The sequence below is a fragment of the Scyliorhinus canicula genome, chromosome 28 (assembly GCF_902713615.1).
Source record: "Scyliorhinus canicula chromosome 28, sScyCan1.1, whole genome shotgun sequence".
Classification (NCBI taxonomy): Eukaryota; Metazoa; Chordata; class Chondrichthyes; order Carcharhiniformes; family Scyliorhinidae; genus Scyliorhinus; species Scyliorhinus canicula.
In genome coordinates this window covers 18,305,456-18,330,525 of record NC_052173.1, presented here as the reverse complement: position 1 = coordinate 18,330,525, position 25,070 = coordinate 18,305,456, and the positions used below count along the sequence as shown (strand labels likewise).

The 25,070-nt window shown below is 47.0% G+C and overlaps 2 protein-coding genes across 5 annotated transcripts in view; both read left to right on the top strand.

The window, feature by feature from the left end:
* The window catches only part of LOC119958161 (transmembrane protein 198-like), a 52,369-nt gene extending 35,175 nt beyond the window's left edge, over positions 1-17,194 (top strand). For all 4 annotated transcript variants that reach the window (XM_038786491.1, XM_038786493.1, XM_038786489.1 and 1 more), the window contains 3 exons: positions 10,733-11,308; positions 12,338-12,486; positions 15,357-17,194. In XM_038786491.1, the coding sequence (XP_038642419.1) occupies positions 10,733-11,308; positions 12,338-12,486; positions 15,357-15,500 (869 nt within the window). In that variant the 3' untranslated portion in view covers positions 15,501-17,194. The remainder of the gene's footprint in view (positions 1-10,732; positions 11,309-12,337; positions 12,487-15,356) is intronic.
* Positions 17,195-17,281: 87 nt separating this feature from the next.
* On the top strand, positions 17,282-23,710 carry LOC119958160. The gene is made up of 2 exons (XM_038786488.1): positions 17,282-19,169; positions 19,275-23,710. The coding sequence occupies exons 1-2, from the start codon at positions 18,580-18,582 to the stop codon at positions 19,750-19,752; spliced, it is 1,068 nt and encodes a 355-aa protein (XP_038642416.1). The 5' UTR covers positions 17,282-18,579; the 3' UTR covers positions 19,753-23,710.
* Positions 23,711-25,070: the final 1,360 nt, after the last annotated feature.

Sequence of the window (25,070 nt, the reverse complement as noted above, 5' to 3'; positions counted from 1 at the left end):
CATCGGGCATTGAGTGGGGTTGTTCAGTGACTGGAGGGGGCCTTCTGTGATCCAGTGCTTGCAGTGGGCACATATTGCGAAACCACACAACCTGTCAAAAATCACTCTATCTGCATTTATATAGCATCTTTAAGGTAGTGTGATGAATGTAGCAATTTCAGATATGTTCTAATTTTGTTTTGATCAAGGGGATTCTCTGGGGAGTTAATTAGTTTTCAGCCTGGTGAGATGATGTCTTGCTGGGTGGAACAAATACATCAGGCTTTTTGAGAAAGCATTTTCAGTTCAGTTCTGGATGAAGTTGGGACCGCAAGTCAGGTTTTGCACTCTGCAGTTTAGTTAAAAAGAGATTAACGGTATTTAAAGCAGTGCAGACTTGCCTGAGGACAAGGGGGAGCTGAAATAAGTCAGCTGAAAACAGCTTCATATTTCATGGGTGTTTCATAGGAGCATAATTAAACAATAAGGTGATGTTAGTACAGACTACCAACAGCTTGGTCAAAGAGGTAGGTGTTCATGAGCATCTTAAAGAGAGCGCGGTGGAGAGGTTTTGGAGAGGAAATTGCAAGTTTGGGGCCTTGGAGCTTTTTTTGTTCATCATCAGGCATTCTCACCATGTGGCTCTAAGTGAGGGCTCAGCACCAGCTTACACATCCTAAAGGGAGCTTCAAGATTCATTTTTGGGATTTTTCAATTGAAGAAATCATTATATGACAAATCATTGGTGGTGGTGAAAGCCTTCCTTTTGAAAACGAGAGCTTTACAAAATGGCTGCTGTGAGTTAAACCTCTAACAGGAAGTTTGATGCTCTAATTTATTGACCTGGCTTAAATTGCGATGGATTAAATGTCCCGATTCCTTCACAAAATTAGAAGGCAACAAAAAATGAACCCGTGTCAGCCAACTTAATTGGATCCTTCCCATCCAAATGGAGGCTGTTCATATAATCTTCTCAGATTCCTAACTAAGCTGAATGCTTCACATCCCTGTTTGTTAAGTGACTGATGTATATGGATCTGGATCCAGTCTGCGGGGACTAGAAACAGGTGCTGTTACTGCCAATTAATACAAATGCATTAGAAGGGAAGCAACAGAATATGGGATGGAAACATGGGATAGTTTCGGACAGCTTCAACGCACACAGCTGTAGAGCCGTCTGATGTGCCAGAATTATCCACAAGCAGAAATTGGACACGTCATTTTTTTTTCCATTTCAGAGTGGATGCTGTGCACTCCCTCCTGTTCTTGGCTCGTTACACAAATTCTCCCTAACTGTGTCCCACTCTTATTGTACTGAGTTGGTACTGTATATTCTGGGCTGCAGAGAACACCAGAGAGAATCTTCGCAATGCCACTGGTGTGAAAATACACAAGCCAGTGTACATGCAATAGGCAGGTCCGGAAGGGGATGTGTTACCTGCTGCCACCCGTGATTGCGAGCTGGACATGATTTCATGCAAACTGGCCATTTAAGGGCAGATAGCTTGAAAAGCAGCAGGATCTAGACTTAGTGCTGCCATTGGGGGTGGAGGGAGGGGGGGGGGTGGTTGTGCTGGGCACTAGGTCTAATGGGGACCCAACGGGGGCTTTAAGTGGAGCAGAGCCAGCCCCCTGAAGGCTGGCAGGTGGCGAAGAACCCTAAGGGAAGAACTGAATGTTCTGTATTTGGAATGTGTCATCTCCTCAGCGCCCGCTGGTTACTCCAGGGAAGAGGGCAATTGCGCACTCTAGTGGAGGCAGTGAGTGCCAGGCACGACATACTCCTGCTGTGGGATGGCAAAGGGAGGCCACCATACCAGCGGAAGAAGACATGGACAGAGGTCAGACTAGGTGAGCGGGCATGACGTGGTGCAGCGCACGTGGATCTAGTGCCATAAAAGGTTGGAGAATCTCTGCTCTGCAAGGGTGAGCAGTGAGTTGGCATGGAACTGTGTGGAGATGTTTTGAAGGGTGACCATTCTTTGTGGCACTCAGGAGTGCCCGATTCAGGCTGGGATTCAGGCTGCAAGAACAGAATGAAAGGTTTCTGAGGTTGTGTTCGGACCTGCAAACCCGCACACTGGGGGTCAATGCCTGTGTGAGAGATGGGTGAGGCACCTTGTCTCTCTGCTAGGTACCCGTCAATCAATAGGCAACACAGGAGGCTCAAACAGATCTGATGCTGGCGGGCCAGCTGCTTGTCATCTCTGTGGTCTCCTCCCAGGGCACTCTGGATGATGACTCGCTCAGCCCGGCCGGCCTCATTGGTCCGGAGATGAATGAGGGTCATCACCTGTCTGAAGAGCGTTAGTAACCAACTTGATGCAACTGTGGGCAGCAGATTTGGAGACAGCACATAGACCTCTGCTGACCTCTGGAAAGAACCAGAGGCAAAATATTTGAATGCTACTGTGACCTTGAGAACCACTGGCATTGGGTGGCCACCCACAAAGTTGGAGGCGATCTCCAGCCCTATCATCTGCTTTCTGAAGGTAACAGTCTACCTAAAGAGGTGAAGTGTCCTCCAGCACTGCACCTCAGGAATGTTGAGATATCTGCAGCATTGCCTGCAGTCTCTGGCTGCAGGATAGTGGTGTCTTCGGTGGACCCTTCTGCTAAGCTGATCCAGTACTCCCATGTGCCGGCGCCTGTCCTCCCACATGTCGTTCCCGGGGATGTTATTTGTGGACCTGGCCTCCCCTCCCTTCTGCCCCTATTATCCTTTTCAGAGGAGATGCCACCAGTGAATTATACTATACCCATTTGTTGCAGTGCCTCCAAGAAAGTTAGAGAGACGAAAGAGTGCTCAAAATTAAGATTGCAATGCAGAGTCCAGTAGGGGCTGGTTTAGCTCACCGGGCTAAATCGCTGGCTTTTAAAGCAGACCAAGCAGGCCAGCAGCACGGTTCGATTCCCGTACCAGCCTCCCCGGACAGGCGCCGGAATGTGGCGACTAGGGGCTTTTCACAATAACTTCGTTGAAGCCTACACGTGACAACAAGCTTATTTCATTTCATTTTCAAAACACAGAAAAAGGCATGAACTATCAAAAATAAACCAGCAACGAACTCTCACTTAAACTCCTAACTACTCACACTGACGAGGCTCCATATCCCCTTTCATACCACCCTGGCATGAGAAATGCATTAAAACAGAATGGCTGTCCATATGACAACCACAAAATCACATCGACAAGGTGGCGCAGTGGTTGGCACTGCTGCCTACGGCACTGAGGACCCGGGTTTGATCCCGGCTCTGGGTCCCTGTCTGTGTGGAGTTTGCACATTCTCCCCGTGTCTGCGTGGGTCTCACCCCCACAACCCAAAGATGTGCAGGGTAGGTAGATTGGCCAGGCTAAATTGCCCCTTAATTGGAAAAAAATAATTGGGTATTCGAAATTTGTTTTTAAAAAATCACATCGGCAATGTAAACTTCTATACAATTGGCTTTTTGATGGACTTAATTGCTAGTGGGTGCATTCTGACCCCTGGATGTGCCTACGCACCATAATATGATGCTGGGGCGTGGTGATGTTGCAACTTTCAACTGACATCTTCCCATGCAATTTCACACCAGCTTGGGTAAGATGCTCACCCCCTTCTAGTGTGTAAAATTCTGGCTATTGTGTGCAGTCAAAGCAAGGCATTGTTGTCTGTTTTCAATTGAGAAAACTTAAGTGAAAGGCATATAGTGATATCACCATGGTCAAACAGTGCAGATGTGAAGCTGAAATCAGAGTTAGAAGCCAAGCTGGGGTTTTCAAGGATGCTGTCCAAGGTATTTGGTGAGATCCTTGCCAAAGATGACTCAAAGGTCATGGAGCCAATATTGATGTCATTGCTCTCAACCTCTTACCATGAACTTCTTCAAATATCCCACTCCCACCACCAACTAATATGAAGGCAAATGGCCATTCGAGAGAAAGGAACAAACAGTTTACAAATTGCTGGAAGATACGTTTTGTTTGTGTTGTGGATCCTTCTATTGCCTCTGAGCCTGCTGCTATCTTGTGGTCCAATTGTTCAGTAAATTCAGCCAGTGCACAGTGGCTCCCTCTGTCGATAGATTTCGCTACTACAGGTAATTTGCAGCAGACTGTAACAATGCACCTTTTTCTCAAGGGAGAATGTTGTGATTAAGAAATTAGAGATTATTTTGGAAATATGTCTCAAATAAAATATTATTTGTTCTCTTAAATACAACTCGGGTTGTTTGCAGGTCAGATGAAGTATTGAAGGGGTCGCCTCTTTTTTGCAGTCTTTGAACTTGTCTGCATGTTTGAATTTCTCCAATCGGGTTTCTGCCCCGACCACAGGACTGAAACAGCTGTTGTCAAAGTCACAAATGACAAGGCAGCACGGTGGCGCAGTGGTTAGCACTGCTGCCTCATGGTGCCGAGGTCCCAGGTCCGATCCCAGCTCTGGGTCACTGTCCGTGTGGAGTTTGCACATTCTCCCCGTGTTTGTGTGGGTTTCATCCCCACAACCCAAAGATGAGCAGGGTAGGTGGATTGGCCACGCTAAATTGCCCCTTAATTGGAAAAAAGGAATTGGGTAATCTAAATTTATTTAAAAAAAGTCACAGATGACATCCTATGTTACTGGGACAAAGGGAAACTTTCCTCCTTGTCCTTCTCTCCCTGTCCGCAGCCTTTGACACGGTTGACCATCCCATCCTCCTCCAACACCCTGTCCACTGTCGTCCAGCTGGGTGGGGATGGCTCCCACCTGCTTCCATTCTTATCCATCTAATCGTAGCCCGAGAATCACCGGCAATGGCTTCTCTTCCTGTTCCCGCACCCTTTACCTCTGTTGTCGTGTTCCCCCCCCCCCCCCCCCCCCCCCAAAGGATCTATCCTTGACCCCCTCCTATTTCACATCGACGTGCTGTCCCTCAGTGACATCATCGGAAAGCAAAGTGTTAGTTTTCACATGTACACTGAGGACAGCCAGCTCTACCTCACCCCCACCTCTCTCTCGACTCGTCCACTGTCTCGAAATGATCAGACTGCTTATCCCACACCCAATACCGGATGAATAGAAATTTCCTCCAATTTAATAATGAGGAAACTTAAGCCGTTGTCTCAAGTCTCCACTCCAAACTCTGTCCCCCCGATAGACTCCGTCCCTCTCGCAGCAACAGTCTGAAATTACGCCACTTTGTTCGCAACCTAGGTGTCATATTTGACCCTGAGATGAGCATCCAACCTCATACAGTGTTTGTGCCTTTTCTAACGCAGCTTATTTCCATCTCTGTAACATTGCTTTACTCTGTCTCCTCTGCTGCTGAAACCCTCTTCCATGCCTTTCTTACCTCGCAACTCAACTATTCCAACACACCCCTGTCTGGTTCTACCTTCTGTAAACTTGAGGTCATCCAAAACACTATTGCATGATTCACACCAAGTCCTGTTACCCTGTGCTTATCTTGATTTTAAAATCTCATCCTTGTTTTCAAATTCCTCCCTACCTCTGTGACCTCCTGAAACCCTCTTGAAATGCCTGTGCTCCTCGACAGCATCCCTGATTTGAATTGTTCCAACATTGGTGTCCATATCTTCAGTTACCTGGTCCCCACGCTCTGGAATCCCCTCCATAAACCTCTCCACTTCTCTTCCTGACTTTCTTCCTGCAAGGTGCGGTCTGACCAAGCTTTTGGTCCTCTGTTCTAATATAATATGTAGTTTGGCGGCATTTAAAAAATAATGCTCTGATGAAGAGCTTTGGGATGTCGCATTACGTTAAGACATTGGATGCGATCTAGCGGCCCAACTAGCCGGGGGCGCAAGTCCCGTAATGGCAGTTAAATCCCACGAGCGGCCAAAAATGGGATTGGATTTGTGCCAGTGAGATTTCAGTTTGAGATCTTCCCTGCCGCACCCACCCTCCCTTCCCCACCGGTGATGTCATATGATTTCCATAGATTTAAATAAATTTGAATATAATTAATGGATTTGATGCCATAGCGTCCTCCCATGACGTATACGCCTGGCGGCGTGACATCATGACAGCACGAATCACGACTAGTTTTCAAAAGCGAAAACCAGTCGTAATGATGGTGCCAAGGGCGCGGAACTGTCTGTAGACCCCCGGGGTTGAGGGTTACTTTTGGGCTTTGTCCCCGGCAGCGTCAGGGGAGCACATGAAGGGGCAGTGCCAAGGGCGCTCCGGCAGGGGGAGGGGGTAATCCTCCATGGGGTGGGGGGCTCCCCTTTTGTGTGGTGGGGGTTGGGAGGGGGGGGGGGGTGAAGAAGGGAGGGCCCCAATGCCTTTGTGAGGGAGGTGTTGGTGTTGTCCTTCAAACTTGAGGAAAGTCTGTGGGAGCCACGGTAGGACTGTTTGTGCAGTTTCAAATTGCCAAAGATGTGCTAACTTGGCCTGAATCTAGGAGAAGGCTAAAATTGTTACTGTGAATCTGCTTCAAAGTTATTTCAGGTCCTGCAGGACATGGTTTCAATTTTGGAGAAGTGAATCTGCCTGTTGGATAGACAAGCCCACATTGTGCATGTCGTGGCTTTCATTGATTAAATCCACACTTTCATACTCACCGTCACTTTTTAATCTGGCTCCAAATTTTCCAACATGCATTTCTTGAATTTCCAATTTAAGAATTCGGAGCTGATTTTGTTCAGCACTGGCGTGAAGTTAATGATTTTTGTTTCCTGCTTTGCATGTCAGTCATGGCTCAGTGAGTGTACACTCACTTTTGAGACAGAAGGTCAGAGCCTCGTTCCCGAGCTTTTGAGTACATAAGATCGACTGGCACTCAAGGAAGAGCAGAGCTTTCCGAGCTAACATTTATCAGTCAACCAAATTCAAAGAAAAACTGATGACATGGTCATTTGTCTTCTTGCAGTTTGTGGGATCTTGTTGTGCACAGACTGGCTGCTGTGTTTTCTAAATTACACCAGTGACTGCACTTCTAAAGTATTGCAATGGCTGCAAAGTGCTTTAGGATATCCTGAGGCCGTGAAAGGTGCTATGGAAATGCAGGCTCTTTCTTTAAGAACCTTCTCAATCTCCATCACTCTCTGACAATGTTTTTGATCTCCCCTCCTAATTTCCCTTTCCTGTCTGATTTCCATCGGCCTATCTGAGTACCACATGTTTCTCTTTGTGTTCAAGACCTTGGGCCGGAGTTCTCCGGTCGTTGCGATTCACTTTTCCCGTCGGGAAAGCATGCCCACCAGCGAGTTTCGTTGGGTGGTTTCAATGGGAAATTCCTTTGATAAGTGGCAGGAAGATAGAATCCTGCCACCAGCGAATGGTGCATCACCGAAAAATACGCGGCTGGGGGCCCGGAGAATCCCACCCCTTATATAAGTGTTAGGAAAAGAAAGGTAGTTTTGCGGGATTTATATTTGTATTTGGTAAACATTAGGATTAAGGTATAGTTTTAAGTGGGTTTAATTTAACGTTTCTGTGCCTGGTAAAACCTAGTTAGATTCATGCTGGACAAAGGCATTTTTATATGTGGGGTTGGTTTCGATTCCATTGTGCTTGAAGCGAGGTAAGGCATGAAAAGTAAATAAACCAAGGGCAGCACGGTGGCAAAGTGGTTAGCACTGCTGTCTCGCGGCGCTGAGGACCCGGGTTCGAATCCCGGCCCTGGGTCACTGTCCGTGTGGAGTTTGCACATTCTCCCCGTGTCTGCGTGGGTTTCACCCCCACAACCCAAAAAAAAAAAGATGTGCAGGGTAGGTGGATTGTCACACTAAAAAAAAAAAATTGCCCCTTAATTGGAAAAAATAATTGGGTACTCTAAATTTATTTTAAAAAAGTGAATAAACCAGCAGTGGTTGCTTAGAAACTCGGGCCTTGTAAGGTAGAGAAACTTTTAAGTTTAGCTAATTGCAGTTGGAGATGGGTATCATAGAATTTACAGTGCCGAAGGAGGCCATTTGGCCCATCGAGTCTGCACCGGCTCTTGGAAAGAGCACCCTACCCAAGGTTAACACCTCCACCCTTTCCCCACAACCCAGTAACCCCACCCAACACTAAGGGCAATTTTGGACACTAAGGACAATTTAGCATGGCCAATCCACCTAACCTGCACACCTTTGGACTGTTGGAGGAAACAGGAGCACCCGGAGGAAACCCACGCAGACACGGGGAGAATGTGCAGACTCCGCACAGACAGTGACCCAAGCCGGGAATCGAACCTGGGACCCTGGAGCTGTGAAGCAACTGTGCTAACCACAATGCTACCGTGCTGCCCTGTGGGTAGTGAGAGAGAAGGCAGCTCTGCTGGAAGCAGTTGGTTTTAGAAGGCTAAAGAGGAAACCGCGCTCTCAGTCTTGCTAGAAAAAAAGCCATACTATGGAATATGCATCTCTTGAATTGCTAACTTAAAAATTCAGAGCTGATTTCGTTCAATGCTGGCATGAAGTTAATGATATTTGTTTTCTGCTTTGCATGTCAGTCTTGACTCAGTGAGTGTGCACTTCAGTGAGTGTAGTTTCAGAAAACAGATGCTGGAAATCTAAGGTCCAGCTAGTTAAGGAAACTAATGAAATGAAGAGAAGTTTCCAAGTCTCGAGTTAACAGTACAGAGGAAACTGGAAACCAGGACAGATTACTGCTCAGTAAAGTCACAGAGAGTTGAAAAGGCATTGGATTGTGAGAGACCAGGAAAATATCTGCAGTGGTGCAGGTTTGAGAGAAATTACCACAATTTGGGAGACATTAGGCAGGATTCTCCGACCCCCCGCCGGATGGGAGAATTGCCGGGGGTCGGCGTGAATCCCGCCCCAGCTGTCCTCCCAATTCTCCCGCCTGCCAAAAAATGGCCTGGCCGCCCGCCTCGGAGAATGGCGGGGTCCGGCGCGACTCAATGGGCCGAAGCCCCGCCCGCCTGGAGCCGGTCCTGCCGGCGTAAATCAGAGTAGGTCCCTTACCGGCGGGACCTGGCGGCATGGGCGGACTCCGGGGTTCCTGGGGGGTCGCGGGGGGATGTTGCCCCGGGAGGTTCCCCCACGGTGGCCTGGCCCACGGATCCGCGGGTGGGCCTGTGCCGTGGGGGCACTCTATTCCTTCCGCATCGGCCGTTGTGGTCCTCCGCGATGGCCGATGCGGAAGTGAATCCCTGTGCGCATGCGCGGGGATGATGCCAGCACACGCTGGCGCTCCTGCACATGCGCTGACTTGTGCCGGCTGGCAGAGGCCCTTTGGCACCGGTTGGTGTGGCGTCAGACCCCTATCCTGTCGGCCAGCAGGGCGCAAACCACTCCGGGGCGGGCCAAGCCCCTGAAGGTGCGGAGGATTCCGCACCTTTGGGGCGGCCCGACGCCGGAGTGGTTCACGCCACTCCGTGGTGTCGGGACCCCCGCCCCGCCGGGTACGGGAGAATCCCGTCCATTATTTGAAATAATTGTGGGAATCAGTGACTGGACTTTGTGTTAAAGCCTTTAAGACAAAGGAAACCTGAACAGGGAGGTATAAAGCACAAAAGTGAAAGTGTGACTTTTGAAAGTGGAATTTGAAATCACTGGTGTGGAAGGCAGAGTTCAGTGACACAAGGCGGCTCACAGGATAAGAATCATCTGGGGAGGATCTGGAGGAGAAATCCACAGACATTCACTTGGGTTCAGAGAGGAGTGCGTCTTCCCACAGTCATCTTGTGTGGTTAAAGGGGACTTTTTGCGTCAATGAGGCCATTGTCGTTTAAGATGTACTTTGTAATCCGTGGTTGGTTTTAAAATCTGTGTGTAATTGTTAAGCTAAGGGGGCGTTAAGGAGTATTGTATAATAATCCAGTTTTTCCCTGTTTAATACTTTTTTTCTTACTGTTAAAAATAATTAGCTGTTCTATAACTCTGTTCCTCCACAATTTATTAAAAAAAATAAAAGTTACGGTCTTTTGAGCCTGGTTCCAATCTGGGATCTACCCCTCCAGTTATAACACCAAATGGGATCGTAATATAAAGTGCAAGTTGTTTCTTTCTAGATTGTATCTTCATAAATCTGGAAGGATCCCAAATTGTCGTAGTGACCTTGCCAAATGTCTGACAGATCTCAGAATATTGGCACATTCTGGAGTTTTACGAGGTCAGAGAGCCGTGGCTATCCCAAACCAAACCATGACTGGTCAATCTGCAATAAAAAGAGAAAATGCTGGGAATGCTGAGCAGGTCAGGCTGGTGAGAGAAGCAGAGTTGTTAAAAAATAAATTTAGAGTACCCAATTCTTTTTTATTCATTTTTTTTCCTTTGTAAATTTAGAGTACCCAATTAATTTTTTTCCAATTAAGGGGCAATTTAGCGTGGTCAATCCACCTATCCTGCACATCTTTGGGTTGTGGGGGTGAAACCCACGCAGACACGGGGAGAATGTGCAAACTCCTCATGGACAGTGACCCAGAGCCGGGATCGAACCTGGGACCTCAGCGCCGTGAGGCAGCAATGCTAACCACTGTGCACTACCCTAGAAAGAAACAGAGTTAACGGTTGATTGATGACCTTTTATGAGAACCACTGTTAGACATAAACTATTCTCTTCCAGATGGCACTTATCAGCTAGTTTTTGAATCTGTTGACAAACGTGCCTCAGTGTGGTGATGAAATAGTAATGACTCCAATCTCCACCTGAGCAGCAAGTGCGCTCCTGCACAACCTTGTGTTTGCATAGGAATTGCTGTTGTCTGTTTGCTATTGTGAGGGACGTGTTAAGCATCAGGCCGCATGATGGTTATTGTTTCTGTGCCTGGGTTACAGTGTAAAAGTTATTAGTGTAACTTTTTGAAACCTTTGTTGCAGGTTATCGCTGTTTCAAGGCCGTCATGTTTCTCTGCGGATTGATGTTTGGCTCCATCATCATTTTCCTGCTGTGTTACAAGGAGCGAGTTCTGGACATTCAGCTGAGCGTGGAGGCCAGTGCTGGTATTGGTCTAGGCATCGGAATCCTGTGTGGACTGGTCACCATGCTTGTCCGCAGTGTTGGCCTCTTCATGATTGGCCTGGTGCTTGGCCTGCTGGTAGCAACTGTCACTCTCATTGTGATGGAACAGTTCTATCACCCACACACCATCTGGATTCCAGTGGGACTCCTTATTGGTGTTGGGATGCTGTTCGCTGTCTTAACTTTACAGTGGCAAAAACTCTTCACCATTATCTCCACTGCAGTCTTTGGTGGTGCTATCATTACAATGACTGTGGACTATTTCATCGAGCTGTTTCTGTTGACTCAATATGTATACGAGAGGCTCAAGATTTCTCCCTCGCTGCCGATTTGTTGGTACAGTTGGGTGATCCTTGGCATCTGGCCAGTGCTGAGCATGCTGGGAATTCTGGTCCAATGGAAACTGACAGCTGAAGGTTACTCACACACTGAAGGTAAGACCAGCTCATGCCCATGGGGGAATTCTTTTTTACATTAATGGGTTTTGGAAAGATTTTAGGAAAGGATTTTCTACTTCTCTGTCTGTAATCAAACAGATTGTCATGAGGGTACTGTTGGATGGATGCTGATAACTCTTGGGTACTTTGCCAACTTGTCACTCTTGTCATCTAGAAGTCCAGGCAATGAGTGTCAATGGGTGATTGCGATCCAGCTGAGCCTGAACTTGCTGCCATCTGGTGCCCGCATGCATGCACTTCAGAGCAGGGGTCACTGGATAGCGATCAGTGACAGAAACAATATACCTGTCCCTTTCCTTTAGTCTGGGGGGGGAGGCCCAAAGCCAATTCTAGTGTCCCCAGCATTTCCTCCACTTAACTCATGAAAGATAGGGGATCAAACTTTAGGCATTGCTCGTTTGTGTGGCACGGAACATACTGGATGATGGTTTTAGCCACTGAACCATTTGAATGATAAGCTTCTCACATTGGACAATCAGTGATTTGTTTTTTTATAAATTTAGAGTACCCAATTATTATTTTTCCAATTAAGGTGCAATTTAGCGTGGCCAATCCACCTACCCTGCACATCTTTGGGTTGTGGGGGCGAAACCCACGCAGACACGGGGAGAATGTGCAAACTCCACACAGACAGTGACCCGGGTCCTCAGCACCATGAGGCAGCAGTGCTAACCACTGTGCCACCGTGCCGCCCTGCAATCAGTGCTTTGGTGTGGACCTATTGGAGGATTTGCTGGACTCATCATATTGTCCTGCTCAGTTGCTGACTGGTGCTGTTCTGCTGTTTATTTGATGACCAGTTTCTTGCTGAAGAACATTGCTAGGTCCAAACGTCTTGCTGCTGAGGGAGAAGAAAATGGGAATAATAGGAACGGGTTTTAGCTCAATTGTTCTATTCTTCAGTAAAGATGGAGGCATTCTGTAAAGGGTGGGTGAGGAAGAGAAGGCATTGAAGCTATTAACTAACACAAATTCTATTGCCACTAACGTTTCTTCTTCCTGCAGTTATTATCAGTAAACGACAAAAACGAGTGCAGTTGATGAGAATACGACAGCAGGAAGCAAAGAAGCGACAGAGGGCATCTCAGACAGAGGGCACATACCGCAGGAAACCATACCCGGTCAAACGGTACACGGGAGACATCCTATCACCGGTAAAGTATGATACGTCAACCTCTCTTTGCGTTTGATAAGGTTCCCCACGGTCGGCTATTGCAGAAAATACGGAGGCTGGGGATTGAGGGTGGTTTAGAGATGTGGATCAGAAATTGGCTAGTTGAAAGAAGACAGAGTGGTAGTTGATGGGAAATGTTCAGAATGGAGTTCAGTTATGAGTGGCGTACCACAAGGATCTGTTCTGGGGCCGTTGCTGTTTGTCATTTTTATAAATGACCTAGAGGAGGGCGCAGAAGGATGGGTGAGTAAATTTGCAGACGACACTAAAGTCGGTGGAGTTGTAGACAGTGCGGAAGGATGTTGCAGGTTACAGAGGGACATAGATAAGCTGCAGAGCTGGGCTGAGAGGTGGCAAATGGAGTTTAATGTGGAGAAGTGTGAGGTGATTCACTTTGGAAAGAATAACAGGAATGCGGAATATTTGGCTAATGGTAAAATTCTTGGTAGTGTGGATGAGCAGAGGGATCTCGGTGTCCATGTACATAGATCCCTGAAAGTTGCCACCCAGGTTGATAGGGTTGTGAAGAAGGCCTATGGTGTGTTGGCCTTTATTGGTAGAGGGATTGAGTTCCGGAGCCATGAGGTCATGTTGCAGTTGTACAAAACTCTAGTACGGCCGCATTTGGAGTATTGCGTACAGTTCTGGTCGCCTCATTATAGGAAGGACGTGGAAGCTTTGGAACGGGTGCAGAGGAGATTTACCAGGATGTTGCCTGGTATGGAGGGAAAATCTTATGAGGAAAGGCTGAAGGACTTGAGGTTGTTTTCGTTAGAGAGAAGAAGGTTAAGAGGTGACCTAATAGAGGCATACAAAATGATCAGAGGGTTAGATAGGGTGGACAGCGAGAGCCTTCTCCCGCGGATGGAGGTGGCTAGCACGAGGGGACATAGCCTTAAATTGAGGGGTAATAGATATAGGACAGAGGTGGGTTTTTTACGCAAAGAGTGGTGAGGCCGTGGAATGCCCTACCTGCAACAGTAGTGAACTCACCAACATTGAGGGCATTTAAAAGTTTATTGGATAAGCATATGGATGATAAGGGCATAGTGTAGGTTAGATGGCCTTTAGTTTTTTTCCATGTCGGTGCAACATCGAGGGCCGAAGGGCCTGTACTGTGCTGTATCGTTCTATGTTAGAGTATAGGAGTGAAGAGAAGCGAGAGTGGGGCCCCATTGATCTTACCATCTCCATTCTTCTGTACAATGTTAAGCTATATAGATACAGAATTACTTCAGATATACAGCACAGAAAAAGGCATTTCAGCCCAACTGCTGCCAGTATTTATGTTCCACCCCTCTTCACCTAATCTGTCAACATAACCTTTCTCTCTCATGCACCTATCTGGTTTAGCTCACTCGCGGGCTGGTTTAGCTCACTGAGCTAAATCGCTGGCTTTTAAAGCAGACCAAGCAGGCCGGCAGCACCGTTCAATTCCTGTACCAGCCTCTCCGAACAGGTGCCGGAATGTGGCGACTAGGGGCTTTTCACAGTAACTTCATTGAAGCCTACTCGTGACAATAAGCGATTTTCATTTCATCTAGCTTCCCCGCAATGGCATCTCTGTGATTTGCCTCAGTTATTCATGTGGTTATATATAACCAATCCCAACACAGGAGTCAAGTAAGATAATTAATCTACAAAGAATTACCAGTCGTGTGTACATGGGAGTGAATTATAGGAAAGGAATCAGACTGAGTGATGTAATAGAGCCTGCTACTCACCGAGCACTCTTTTACCAGGGTATATTTTCTATTCCCGCCCACCAAGGGAATGGTGGTGGGTGGGATGGGCAATTTGACAAACCATTGAAAAGTCCATTGACCTTAGGTGGGAATTTACAGTCTGAGGGTCGGCGATCCTGCCCTGCGTTTGTTCCCCAGCTCTCCAGAAGGTGTTGGCTTCTTGTGGGATGTGATTCCACTGACTTTCCTTCTGCCATTCTTCATGCGCAAGCCAAGGCTGGGATTTTCCACTTGGTGGAATTCTGGTGTAATGCCATTCGGTCCATCGAGTCTGCACCGACCCTCTGGAAGATCAATCTCCCTCAGCTCACTCCCCCATCCTATCCCTGTCACCCCACCTAACCTGCACATCTTTGGACTGTGGGAGGAAACCGGAGCACCCGGAGGAAACCCACGCACACATGGGGAGAAAGTGCAGACTCCGCACAGACAGTGACCCAAGCCAGGAATAAAACCCGGGTCCCTGGAGCTGTGAGGCAGCAGTGCTAACCACTGTGCTGCCTCAACAAAATAGAAAGAAATCCTTCAGATTTATTCTGGGAAGTGGTTACTGTCCCAATTTATGCATAAGAAAGGACCAGAGTCCACATGAGGGAAAAAAACCATAACACAGCAAGTTGTTAGGATCTGGAATACACTGTCTGAAAGATTCAATCATTGCATTTCAAAACAGAATTGGATAAGGAGACACTTCTTCACTCAAAGAGTGGTGAGCCTGTGGAATTCATTACCACAGGAAGTAGTCGATGCTAAAACTTTGAATATATTCAAGAGGCGGCTGGATATAGCACTTGGGGGGAATGGGATCAAAGGCTAAGGGGAGAAAGCAGGATTAGGCTATTGAGGTGGATGATCAGCCATGATCGTGATGAATGGCGGAGCAGGCTCAAAGGGCCAAAAGGCCTCCTCCTGCTCCTATCTTCTGTATATCTACGTAAATACCTGGGACGGGGAGTGGGGGAGAGTTTGAAAAGCTATGAGGAAAGAGCAGGGAAGTGGGATTAATTGGATAGCTCCATCAAAGAAGCAGCTCAGATGTGATCAAATGGCCTCCTTCTCTGTGCTCTGTTATTTTATAAATCATTTTTCTCTCTTTCCCCTCTAGAGCTACATTCAGAGTATCCGAGATCGTCAGACAGCAGCATCCATGAGCAGTCTAAACACAAACATTCACACCATCGTGGATTTGGATTATGAATGTGGCTCCACTGTTCCACTCACAGCCAATACTCCCATGGTCACGGCATGAGCTAGTTATCATTGCACAGCAAATATCGGTCAAGGTTATTAGTGAACAACCAGTTTATTTAGCTCCTAGCAGGTGGCAAGTAGATAACATGTGGCACTCTAGCCAGAGGTCTCCACACACCATGGTCTGTTTGTGTGTCTCTCTTGGAATCAGTTCCTGCAACCATGAAGAAATCTCTCGACTCCCCCAGTTTGTTACTTGCCTGAATCATTTTTAAGCAGTCTGACTGAGAAAGGGCCTGCTGCCTCTTATCAATAGGGATCGATTAAATGCAAACCACTCCACCTCGTCCTTCATTAATGAAAGGGGGCTTGTCATGGGAAGCGGACCAACATGGCACATCACCCGTCAGGGAAATGTGTACCTTAGTGACCAGCATAGAAAACCATGTTCCCCATGCACACAACGAATAATCAGGATAAGTGTGTGGCTCCTTTGTGAAATTATCTTGGATTCCGTGTGTCTCAGCCTGCATGTTTTCCAATTTGTTTGTTGCTCAATCACTGCAAGACGTATAGTCGTTGTCTTTGGGCCACCGATGTGGCTTTTTACGCTGTCAAGATTCATCTTTAACTTTCGAAGGTGCCATTTCATATACACCCAATTCAATTGTTTGCTTTTGAAGCCAGAATGATTTAATACCCTTCTGTATTAGTTTAAACATGGTGTTACTCAGTGTGAGCACAATAGGCCTGTAAGCAGCAAATTGTCTCACTTTAATACTGTTCAGCTAAACCCTGCCTCTTAAGTATAATCCAACAGAGTAAATAGCCAAATATTAAATATAAAACACAATTGCTCCCTTTATTTTGCACTACAGCTTTCTCTAATGCCAATCGGAGATGTAAGCGTGGTGGCAGAAGCTATTTGCGATTGAGTACTTATCATTTCCCATTTCATCACCGTTACAAATTCCAGAACTGTATGAATCAGCAGACACGCAACTCAAAGGGACAGGTCCTTTTTCTGCATTCTTCGACCAGTGTAAATATCTCCAGCACCTCTTGACCTTTCAACTACTCTCCCAGTGGACCTCGCACCCTGATCGACAGTTGCCATTAGCTCTCAGGGCAAAGGTCACTTTGACTGTTTCGGCTATGAGGTGAACGCTGGACAGGAATCTGTTTGAGATAGACTGATGGTGTTGTTTATATGCATGCAGTTCAATACACATACATAGTGAGGTCTGAGGAGGATGAAGACAGAAAACCTCTACAGTGAAAAGACAACAGGTGTTTGGTATTATAGAAAGTAAGCGCTCATTTCAATTCTGACAGCACAACAGAGGTGAGAAAATCAAATGGCCAATTTACGGTGAACTTTGAACTGCAGCAACCTCACTTAGAGAGTAAGAGGACAGTGTTCTAGCTTATCCATCTATGATGTACTAATGGGATCTTTGAATATCCTGGGGTGAGGAGAAGGGTTTGGTTTCCTGGTGTCTGGGTGGGTCTCACTACGCAGACAGAAAAACATCAATTATCACTCCCTCCCACTACCCCAATGCTAAACTTTTCTTTGACAAATTGATTGTCCTCAACCTCCAGCATCTAACTGTTGTTGCCAAATTTGAATCATAGAATTTACAGTGCAGAGGAGGCCATTCGGCCCATCTGGCCTCCACCGGCTCTTGGAAAGAGCACCCTACTTAAGCCCACACCTCCACCCTATCCCCGTTACCCTGTAACCCAACCTAACCATTTTGGACACGAAGGGCAATTTATCATGGCCAATCCACCTAACCTGCACGTCTTTGGACTGTGGGAGGAAACCGGAGCACCCGGAGGAAACCCACGCAGACACGGGGAGAACGTGCGGACTCCGCACAGACAGTGACCCAAGCCGGGAATCGAACCTGGAGCTGTGAAGCAACAGTGCTAACCACTGTGCTACCGTGCCGCCCTGTACTTTCAGAAATTTCTTGCTATCTGCATACTATCCTCTGATAGGTCAGCAGCCATGACATCCCAGTGATGTCAGCTAGTGTGTCCATCCATTCATTCATTTTGAGGTTGAAGGTTTTAAATGGGAGGGGTGCATGGATGGAAGGAGAGATTTTGTTAGTTATCTGACTGTGAATGGTATACTGTCAATTCTGGGATCTATTTAGAAAACTACACAGCACATGTTATAATTTGCAAAGTGTTGGAAATATCAGTGAAGTCTTCAGCAGATTGAATGTAAGATTGTTTGAGTCCTTCACTTGCAGACGAGGGTCAGTGATTTTCAGCATTTAATATTAAAAATCTCTCAACCTGAACTCGCTTAGATATATGTTAGACTCCACCCACCTGTTTCTCACATGCTGAAACAATTCACAAGTGGATCAGCTTCGAGTTATCCTGGAAGTGGCTGAGATATCTTGGCTGTGAGGAGAAACTGAAGCTCTGTCCATGATCACATCAGAACGACATCCCCGTGGACTTGCTGTACCCTGTGCATGTTCTGTACACTACAACATGGCCCCATCACACAGACTGCCTGTACCCTGTAGATGTTCTGTACACTATAACAGGGCCCTGTTACAGACTGCCTGTACCCTGTAGATGTTCTGTACAATACAACACGGCCCCATCACAGACTGCCTGTATCCTGTAGATGTTCTGTACAATACAACAGGGCCCTGTTACACAGACTGCCTGTATCCTGTAGATGTTCTGTACACTATAACAGGGCCCTGTTACAGACTGCCTGTATCCTGTAGATGTTCTGTACACTACACCAGGGCCCAATCACACAGACTGCCTGTATCCTGTAGATGTTCTGTACACTACAACACGGCCCATCACACAGACTGCCTGTATCCTGTAGATGTTCTGTACACTATAACAGGGCCCTGTTACACAGACTGCCTGTATCCTGTAGATGTTCTGTACACTATAACAGGGCCCTGTTACACAGACTGCCTGTATCCTGTAGATGTTCTGTACAATACAATAGGGCCCTGTTACAGACTGCCTGTATCCTGTAGATGTTCAGTACAATACAACAGGGCCCCATCACACAGACTGCCTGTATCCTGTAGATGTTCTGTACACTACAACAGGGCCCCATCACACAGACTGCCTGTATCCTGTAGATGTTCTGTACACTACAACAGGGCCCTGTTACAGACTGCCTGTATCCTGTAGATGTTCTGTACACTACAACAGGGCCCCATCACACAGACTGCCTGTATCCTGTAGATGTTCTGTACACTACAACAGGGCCCTGTTACACAGACTGCCTGTATCCTGTAGATGTTCTGTACACTACAACAGGGCCCTGTTACACAGACTGCCTGTATCCTGTAGATGTTCTGTACACTACAACAGGGCCCTGTTACACAGACTGCCTGTATCCTGTAGATGTTCTGTACACTACAACAGGGCCCTGTTACACAGACTGCCTGGATCCTGTAGATGTTCTGTACACTACAACAGGGCCCTGTTACACAGACTGCCTGTATCCTGTAGATGTTCTGTACACTACAACAGGGCCCCATTACACAGACTGCCTGTATCCTGTAGATGTTCTGTACAATACAACACGGCCCCATCACACAGACTGCCTGTATCCTGTAGATGTTCTGTACAATACAACACGGCCCCATCACACAGACTGCCTGTATCCTGTAGATGTTCTGTACACTACAACAGGGCCCTGTTACAGACTGCCTGTATCCTGTAGATGTTCTGTACACTACAACAGGGCCCTGTTACAGACTGCCTGTATCCTGTAGATGTTCTGTACACTACAACAGGGCCAATCACACAGACTGTCTGTATCCTGTAGATGTTCTGTACACTACAACAGGGCCCCATCACACAGACTGCCTGTATCCTGTAGATGTTCTGTACACTACAACAGGGCCCCATCACACAGACTGCCTGTATCCTGTAGATGTTCTGTACACTACAACAGGGCCCCATTACACAGACTGCCTGTATCCTGTAGATGTTCTGTACAATACAACAGGGCCCCATCACACAGACTGCCTGTATCCTGTAGATGTTCTGTACACTACAACACGGCCCATCACACAGACTGCCTGTACCCTGTAGATGTTCTGTACACTACAACAGGGCCCTGTTACAGACTGCCTGTATCCTGTAGATGTTCTGTACACTACAACAAGGCCCATCACACAGACTGCCTGTACCCTGTAGATGTTCTGTACACTACAACAGGGCCCTGTTACAGACTGCCTGTATCCTGTAGATGTTCTGTACAATACAACAGGTCCGTGTTACAGACTGCCTGTACCCTGTAGATGTTCTGTACAATACAACAGGGCCCCATCACACAGACTGCCTGTATCCTGTAGATGTTCTGTACACTACAACAGGGCCCTGTTACAGACTGCCTGTATCCTGTAGATGTTCTGTACACTACAACAGGGCCCTGTTACAGACTGCCTGTATCCTGTAGATGTTCTGTACACTACAACAGGGCCCCATCACACAGACTGCCTGTACCCTGTAGATGTTCTGTACACTATAACAGGGCCCTGTTACAGACTGCCTGTATCCTGTAGATGTTCTGTACAATACAACACGGCCCCATCACACAGACTGCCTGTATCCTGTAGATGTTCTGTACACTACAACAGGGCCCTGTTACAGACTGCCTCTTTCCTGTAGATGTTCTGTACACTACAACACGGCCCCATCACACAGACTGCCTGTATCCTGTAGATGTTCTGTACAATACAACAGGGCCCTGTTACAGACTGCCTGTATCCTGTAGATGATCTGTACAATACAACAGGGCCCTGTTACAGACTGCCTGTATCCTGTAGATGTTCTGTACACTACAACAGGGCCCCATCACACAGACTGCCTGTATCCTGTAGATGTTCTGTACACTACAACAGGGCCCCATCACACAGACTGCCTGTATCCTGTAGATGTTCTGTACACTACAACAGGGCCCTGTTACAGACTGCCTGTATCCTGTAGATGTTCTGTACACTACAACAGGGCCCTGTTACAGACTGCCTGTACCCTGTAGATGTTCTGTACACTACAACAGGGCCCTGTTACAGACTGCCTGTACCCTGTAGATGTTCTGTACACTACAACAGGGCCCTGTTACAGACTGCCTGTATCCTGTAGATGTTCTGTACACTATAACAGGGCCCCATCACACAGACTGCCTGTATCCTGTAGATGTTCTGTACACTATAACAGGGCCCTGTTACAGACTGCCTGTATCCTGTAGATGTTCTGTACACTATAACAGGGCCCTGTTACAGACTGCCTGTATCCTGTAGATGTTCTGTACACTACAACAGGGCCCTGTTACAGACTGCCTGTATCCTGTAGATGTTCTGTACACTACAACAGGGCCCTGTTACAGACTGCCTGTATCCTGTAGATGTTCTGTACAATACAACACGGCCCCATCACACAGACTGCCTGTATCCTGTAGATGTTCTGTACACTACAACAGGGCCCTGTTACAGACTGCCTGTATCCTGTAGATGTTCTGTACACTACAACACGGCCCCATCACACAGACTGCCTGTATCCTGTAGATGTTCTGTACACTACAACAGGGCCCTGTTACACAGACTGCCTGTATCCTGTAGATGTTCTGTACACTATAACAGGGCCCTGTTACAGACTGCCTGTATCCTGTAGATGTTCTGTACAATACAACAGGGCCCTGTTACAGACTGCCTGTATCCTGTAGATGTTCTGTACACTACAACAGGGCCCCATCACACAGACTGCCTGTATCCTGTAGATGTTCTGTACACTACAACAGGGCCCTGTTACACAGACTGCCTGTACCCTGTAGATGTTCTGTACACTACAACAGGGCCCCATCACACAGACTGCCTGTATCCTGTAGATGTTCTGTACAATACAACAGGGCCCTGTTACAGACTGCCTGTACCCTGTAGATGTTCTGTACACTACAACAGGGCCCTGTTACACAGACTGCCTGTATCCTGTAGATGTTCTGTACACTACAACAGGGCCCCATCACACAGACTGCCTGTATCCTGTAGATGTTCTGTACACTACAACAGGGCCCTGTTACACAGACTGCCTGTATCCTGTAGATGTTCTGTACACTACAACAGGGCCCTGTTACAGACTGCCTGTATCCTGTAGATGTTCTGTACACTACAACAGGGCCCTGTTACAGACTGCCTGTACCCTGTAGATGTTCTGTACACTACAACAGGGCCCTGTTACAGACTGCCTGTACCCTGTAGATGTTCTGTACACTACAACAGGGCCCTGTTACAGACTGCCTGTATCCTGTAGATGTTCTGTACACTATAACAGGGCCCCATCACACAGACTGCCTGTATCCTGTAGATGTTCTGTACACTACAACACGGCCCATCACACAGACTGCCTGTACCCTGTCGATGTTCTGTACACTACAACAGGGCCCTGTTACAGACTGCCTGTACCCTGTAGATGTTCTGTACAATACAACAGGGCCCTGTTACAGACTGCCTGTACCCTGTAGATGTTCTGTACACTATAACAGGGCCCTGTTACAGACTGCCTGTATCCTGTAGATGTTCTGTACACTACAACAGGGCCCTGTTACAGACTGCCTGTATCCTGTAGATGTTCTGTACACTACAACAGGGCCCTGTTACAGACTGCCTGTATCCTGTAGATGTTCTGTACAATACAACACGGCCCCATCACACAGACTGCCTGTATCCTGTAGATGTTCTGTACACTACAACACGGCCCCATCACACAGACTGCCTGTATCCTGTAGATGTTCTGTACACTACAACACGGCCCCATCACACGGACTGCCTGTATCCTGTAGATGTTCTGTACACTATAACAGGGCCCTGTTACAGACTGCCTGTATCCTGTAGATGTTCTGTACACTACAACAGGGCCCTGTTACACAGACTGTTTGCAGAGGAACATGAATTAGGATGTTCTTTTTTAAAAAAATTTAGATTAGCCAATTATTTTTTTCCAATTAAGGGGCAATTTAGCGTGGCCAATCCACCTACCCTGCGCATTTTGTTTTGGGTTGTGGGGAAACCCACGCAGACACGGGGAGAATGTGCAAACTCCACACAGACAGTGAGCCAGAGCCGGGATCAAACCTGGGACCTTGGCGCCGTGAGGCGGTTGTGCTAACCACTAGGCCACCGAGGATGTTCTTTTAAACATTCAGCTCTGACTGGACTTTGACTTTGCAACTTTCAGCGGATGAAGGTGGAGAATTTGGAAGCATTTGAGTTGATAAAAAATTCTTCCCTCAGATTTCATCAGGTTTCTACCAGACTGAATTATCTGGGGGTCTAAAGTCTGTAAACTTGCAGTGAACGTGGTTCCAGCACCAGCCCTCGGCAGGGTTTTCACCCTCCCCGGATTCCTTCAGGCCGGTTGGTCAGTCAGCTGTTTGAATGTTGTGATGTTACACCAGTGTTTAAGAGGCGAGGCTCATTCCTTATTTGGTACCATTATTTGGGACTTCTCCTGAAGGTGTCAATTCATACCTATTAATTCAACACCGTTGGCTGTTCTCTGGTACCTGGCTCGAAAAGCTGTCCTTTCTGACCAGACACAAGAAGGAAACTGTAGCGTCTGCACATCTGAGTCCCTTTCTGTCCTAACTGATGTACAGACTCTCAGGTATGGGTTACAGGGCATCCGAGTTGGTTTTTAATTTCCCCTCCCTGGTGGAGTGGTATTCAGACTCATCAATGTGCTTCTCTGTCTAATGTGGAATTTGCCACCGCAGAGAATGGTTGAGGTGAATAGGATGCATTAAACTGGAGACTAGACGAGCAGATGAGGGAGAAAGGTTATGATGATAGATTTGGATGATAAAAAGCTCGAGTGGAGCATAAACGGCAGCATGGACTGGTGGGGCCGAATGGCTGTTTGTGCTATATATCCTATATAATCCCTTAATGGTCCCAGATTGGGAAATTGAACCTTTGCCCCCTCCATCTCTGCATGGATCAGTATTACACACTTAGCCATTAGGAAATCTGATCTACCTGCGTTCCTCACATTGAATATCATGAATGGCTCCTTGCAGTCTGTGGTTCCATTTTTAACTTGTACCAATGTTGAACTTGATGAACTAACTTCGCACTATTTCCCTTTATTAGTAGAAATTCATTTTGTTTGTATCCTTTGTCTGAATGATTGTTCCATTTCTTGAATGTGGAAATTCTTCCTGTAATGTTTCTTTGCGACTTATAAACATGTTTATTACATGAAGAAGTGTCTGAGAGTGTTATTTTTGGGTCTTGATACAGTGCCAGGCTGCATTTACAGATCATTGGAACCGGGATGGGGTGAGGGATGTTGGGAGAGCAGAATCAAGGCTGGTAGAGCTCAAATTTGTGGTCGTTTGATTTGTGGTGAATTTGAAAGTTCATTGACTACATGAATAGATGCATTAATGCCTGCATATGATGGATTACAGAAAGGAGTAGGTTTGCAACTTAAGTTGACTGTTTTCCTGACCTCCAAACCCCAATATTTTTTACAGCGAACAAACAGAAGTGGAGGGAGTGAATGTTTGTGGAAGGGGTGCCAATTAAGCGGAGCTGCTTTGTCCTGGATGGTGTTGAGCTTCTTGAGTGTTGTTGGAGCTGCACTCATCCAGGCAAGTGGAGAGTATTCCATCGCACTCCTGACTTGTGCCTTGTAGATGGTGGACAGGCTTTGGGGGGGTCGGGGAGAAGGGAGCAGGATGTGAGGTACTCACCACAGGATTCCCAGTCTCTGACCTGCTCTTGTAGCCACAGTATTTATATGGCTGGGTCCAGTTCAGATTCACATCAATATTGGGGTCAATCAAGTCCCACTAAACCCTCAAACCACACATTAAGACAGCACAGTGTGGATCACACCTCAAAGAAGCTATTTGAATTCATATTCAGCAAAGACCTAAAAGATTAATGAGGGAAAAGTTGGACATGAGAGAAAGTTAGTTGGAAATATAAGGTATGACAGAATCATAGAATTTACAATGCAGAAGGAGGCCATTTGGCCCATCAAGTTTGCACTGGCACTGGGAAAGAGCACCCTACATACGCCCACGCCTCCACCCTGTAGCCCAGCCTAACCTTTGGTCACTAAGGGCAATTTATCATGGCCAATCCACCTAACCTGCACATCTTTGGACTGTGGGAGGAAACCGGAGCACCCGGAGGAAACCCACACACACACGGGGAGGATGTGCAGACTCCGCACAGACAGTGACCCAAGCCGGAATCAAACCTGGGACCCTGGAGCTCTGAAGCACAGTGCTAACCACTGTGCTTCCATGCCGCCCAATGATAGTGAGAGTTTCTACAGATACTTCAAAAAGAGGAGTTAACACAGTCACTCCTATAGAAATTGAGTTTGGGGAATTAACGTGTTGGTTTTAATTTTCCACAACTCCTTAGATTCTTTAAGGGTTCCATTAGATTGGAAAATAGCGAATGTAACTCCTTTATTCAAAAGACAGAAAGCAGGAAACTATAGGCCAGTTAGCCGTACATCTGTCATAGGAAAATGTTGGAATCTATTAATAAAGATATCCGAGCGGGACACTTAGTAAAATTCAAGGCGAGCCGGCAGAGTCAAT

Coding starts and splice junctions, on each gene's coding strand:
- LOC119958160 (XM_038786488.1), top strand. CDS start 18,580: ATGTTCTGTACACTACAACAGGGCCCTGTTACAGACTGCCTGTATCCT. Junction 19,170..19,274: donor AGACTGCCTGTATCCTGTAG/ATGTTCTGTACA, acceptor TGTATCCTGTAG/ATGTTCTGTACACTACAACA.